Here is a 4902-nt window from a genome sequence, read left to right on the forward strand (position 1 = left end):
CATTGAGTTAGAAGAGACCAGAAGTCTCCACCTAACAGTAAAAATTCTAAAAATTGTTCTATGCTACGTGACTTCTGCAGGTGAGTGGGTCACAACAGAAATAGGTTAAGAGGAATTTAACCACAGTTACACAATTCATGTAAAAGACTGCCGTAAATTTGCTTCGGGGTTCAGTTGGTACAGTGGAGAAGCAAGGTAGTTGTTTTGAAGAAGTCTCCATCGTTTAGAACATAGAGATAAATCTCTCCTGCCCATCAAAGGTTGGAACTTCTGGTCTCTTCTGCCGAATAATATTGTAAGTGACTATCCTTCTACTTATCCCATAATTTGGATAAATGTTGAATTGTAATTTTCAATAGGAAATGTTCAAAATTCTTACCATGTAATAGGAAATGTCTCCCATCTAATTCATAAATATTCAATTAACTAGCTTTCACTTTTTAATTAGTTATTAATTTTGTAACTACATTTAATTTGTCATTATATTTCAATAAATCATTTTAAATGTACTAGCAACCCTTTTTAACATCATTTAAATTTGTTTCCATTATAATAAAAGGTGTATCTTATTTAGCAGTAACAGGCATTTTGGTTAATCAATGCTCTTAACAAGATATTTCAATTACATTTGCTAATGACGTTATGGCTAACAAAGTTAAATATCTCACCGCAATAGAAAAGTACACCACACTATAGAAATTGAAACTCCGATTAGTGATAATTTCACAGCCTTGTTTTATTACAAGTGTAGACTCTGTAGTCAATGGAGAGAAGCGCGTGGATCATGGGCCAGTTGATGACGATGGGTTTTGGTGGGTCAGTGGGTCACGGTTGGTGATGGGTCATGGTGGGTAGTGTGATAGAGTGGGTCACTGTGGGTCGTGCGTAAAGTTTTCATTGACCTACGCCATCTCTGTAGTGTATTCTTAATGAATGTAATTTTCCTTAGTATGGATTGTTATATTGGCGTATCCTCATGCACCATGCATGACAGTACTTGTCCTTTCATCATTTCCGGTTTCCTGTATTCAAAGTATTTCTTGCGAAATATTCCAAATGCTATAAAAATCCAGACTGGAACATATAACTTGAATGTTACAAATTATTTCAAGAATAATGTTATATATTTTTTCAAAGAGAAATATTTATAGACTTCATAAATGCCTTTAAAATATAAACCAGCAAATTGTTTAGTACGATTTTTTTAAACAAAACATCATAGAATCTCAGCCTCCTTGGGGGAAAATAGTATTTTAAAGTTCGTCTGCAAAGAATTAAATCCCTCACATAAATCAAGTCAATTATAGTTATTTCATTTGCTCTTTTCAAAATATCAAATTGTCGTACTAAACCATTTACTCAAGTAGAATGACTTAATCTCATAATTTAGTTGTAATATCTTATCTTTAAGTATTCAATTTATGTAGTGTCTGATAGCTTATAAGGTCACTAAAATTTGGACCTGTCTTATTTTCCTATTCGATATAAGCCAGTCAGGTGGAAAAATATTTTTTCTTTAAATATTACATTAACGATTTCTCAGTGATGCATCAATTCATTTTCCTTTTTTCTAGGTAATTGTCTAAAACGTGAGAAAGTATGGGACTATTTCAATCACTGACAATCTGCCTCTATTTTGGATCAGCTGTGACTTTAACCCTGCTACAATTGAAAGAGATTGGAAGATTCATTGTACAAACGACACAAGTTTATTCTGAATTATTATGCATTATCAATACTGAGTCACGAAATCTACTTTTGCAAGATATTGTCCAGATTGTGACTACTTTGACACCAAATCCATCATTTAAAATTAACATGGAAGGAATGTCCAACGAACAGCTTCAAATTGTGTGGCAAAAGAGCTACCAGTGCTCAAATGCTGTAATATTGATCAACGATATCCATATTTTAAAACGGTTTATGCAGAACAATTTATCAGAAGATTTGAGTTGTGAAAATCAGAATTATGTTTTATTCCAAACAGGTTACTTCTTCGCGGAACAGTTTACGAATGCTAATTTCCACAAACACGGGCGACATTTATACATTATAAATATTCAAGATGTAACGGGAAAAGATAATATTACTTTATCAAAGTATTTATCAATTGGAAAGTGGTCAGAGTCAATAATAGGATCACCATCTCAAGAGGTTCATTGCAGACAAGTTTCTCGGGGTTATGAAAGTCCCCAAGAACTAAAAATTAGTCTGTTCAACTATCCTCCTTTTACATTAATATCAAATGACTCATCAGGTAAACTGGAATACGGTGGATTCGAATTCCATGTTCTGAAAGAAGTTACAAAGTTGTTGAATAGCACTATCTTTGTAATTGGTATACGAAATAGTGGACGGTGGGTACGCGTGCTTCATGATGTAATTGAAAACAAAGCAGATATAGGGATTTGTGGACTCTTTGTTAGCCCTAATTTCTACTCACTGGTTTCATATAGTACACCATACACCCGTATTGAAATAGCTTTTCTCGTCCCTAAACCAAAGCCTTTGCATTCCTTGATGGCCATTGCTTTTCCTCTTCACAACAATGTCTGGCTAATAACAATCATTTTATTTTCCTTCTGTGCGTTATGTTTATGTATTCTTACACGACTGCGTCAAACAATTCCACATACTATTACACAATTACCTTACAGAAGTCTGGGTACAAGTTTCTTATATCTCGTAGATAGTATTACACTACATGGCATTCCAGAACCAGTATACTCTTCGATTCGTTTTCATTTAATAGCAACTGTGTTATTTCTTTACCTGATAAATATGTTCTACTGTAACAAACTTATTTCTTATCTTACGTTGCCAATATTTTCGTCTCCTATTGAGACACTTAACGATCTGGCTGAGAGTGGTCTTGCGTGGACATCTAGTAACAATTTCACTGTAAATGTCCTCGGAAAATCTCAAGATACACATCCAAAATTCAAAAAACTGATAAGTAAATATCTTCCGTTCACTACGATCCAGGATACGAACCAACGACTACTTAGTAGTAAGTATAGCGTTATAACAGAAGATGTTGGTAGAAGTTACGTGGCAGATGTGGAGTATTTGACAGAGGAATGTTGGGTATCATTGATGTTAGTTAAGGAACCAGTTTCTACACTTAATGTTGGGATGGCATTGAAGCTAAGATCGCCATTAAAAAGAAAAGTTGATAAGATATTGGGGAAGATGATCCAAGCAGGTCTCATCACGAAGTGGCAGTGGGAGGTGGTGAAGAAGATCAAAGAACGAAAACGATCAAATGTGTCCCAGTATAGACCAGAAATCAATAACAGTCCAGTAGTTCTTACTTTGCATTCATTGATGTCAACTTTCCTCTTACTTATAACAGGATACATATTTTCAATAATATCATTCAGCTTTGAATTATTTGTTACCTCCAGTTTTAAGTGTTCCTCTTGTACTCAGTTGAAAAGAATAAGTCCATAATAAGATCAGCATATGTGTTGCCCTCTACAGTGGTAGGATTGGAAATACATTACAATCGTATGCTTGTATGTATAGATCGCTCTTAGGTATGCTTCTATACACAGTGTGGTACATAATTACCCGAGCTGATTTTTTTTACCGCTTTCCTACCAATGCTGTTTGTGCTAATTGAATTACGTAGTACTAAGCCTACTTAACAAGAAAACAAATTGACATTACTGTAGTTGCAGTAGTTTAACTTAGAAGATGTGTCATTTGTTAGTCTGTGTCAAAGTGTGAAATGAATGAGGACAAACAATGTGTAACGATTAGAGTTTGCTATAAAACCGATATGTCTGCAACGCACACGCTAGAAATAATTCACAAAGTTTATGGTAATACAGTCATAAGCCAAACAGCCGTTTTTGAGTGGCAGAAATGGTTTCGACAGGATATTGAGTCCATGAAGAACAAAGAACGCGTTTTCCTAATGCAAACCACAATTTAATCAAGTTGACCGAAGGACGTTTAACAATAAAACGCATATATGAGGTCTGACAGACTCTACATAAAGTATTCAGGTACCTTATGACGTAATTAGCACGTATTACATCTACAATGTTTGTGACATCCATATCTAAATGTACTTCGGCATTGTACATTATTTTAACATTGTTTTAGTAGCAATTTCCATGATTTGTGTTTTACTACTCCTATTGTCCATAGCTGGGGTCACTCAGATTCCAACAGGGAACTACACACCAACTATAAGTCAGACTAATCTCCTTTACTGTTAACAAATCTTGCCCTATACTTTTGTATAGATAGTTTAATGGGGCTAGTTTCATGTATAGTACTAACAAAATTCCCAGACCACGATTATTGTCTATCGAATGATATCTAAAATACTTGTCCTTGGCTGTAAAATGTATTAGGACTACATGATGTTTGTCACCTTTCTTTCTGTGCCTTTTCTGCTATCCTGCTCTACTGTGCATCTCCGAAATTATGAACTTATTTATAAAACCTTTTCGTTAAGAATAAAGACTTTTATTTATAAAATCGTGACACAGAGAATCTTATTATTATATTATAAAGCGTGAGTATATATATTTTTTCGAAGGTGGCCTTCTGGATGAGTTCTGTGATGATCCGTCTTGCGGATCATCTAAACGTTGTGGACGTAATATAGTCATTGGAGAACTCATCCCTAAATATCACCTTCGATAATATTTTCAGCAGAGTCCCTTCAGCTTATCACCTTCGATAATATTTTCAGCAACGTTCCTTCAGCTTATCACCTTCAATAATATTTTGAGCAGCGTTCCTTCAACTTATTACATTGGATAATATTTTCAGCAGCGTTCCTTCAGCTGAACCTAATTTCAGTTAGAACGACACATCTCAACAAACCTCAAATATCAAGAAAAATAAAGTTTAATAAAGAACGATAAGCTTAGTCATCAATAT

The 4902-nt window shown here is 34.5% G+C and overlaps 1 protein-coding gene across 1 annotated transcript; it reads left to right on the forward strand.

The window, feature by feature from the left end:
- Window positions 1-1818: 1818 nt before the first annotated feature.
- Window positions 1819-3453, forward strand: LOC145675029 (putative glutamate receptor). Its single transcript, XM_081745395.1, has one exon. It carries the CDS (start codon window positions 1819-1821, stop codon window positions 3451-3453), a length of 1635 nt encoding a protein of 544 aa, XP_081601521.1.
- Window positions 3454-4902: the final 1449 nt, after the last annotated feature.

The sequence above is a fragment of the Thermobia domestica genome, chromosome 18 (genome assembly GCF_964235325.1).
Source record: "Thermobia domestica chromosome 18, izTheDome1.hap1.1, whole genome shotgun sequence".
Taxonomy (NCBI): Eukaryota; Metazoa; Arthropoda; class Insecta; order Zygentoma; family Lepismatidae; genus Thermobia; species Thermobia domestica.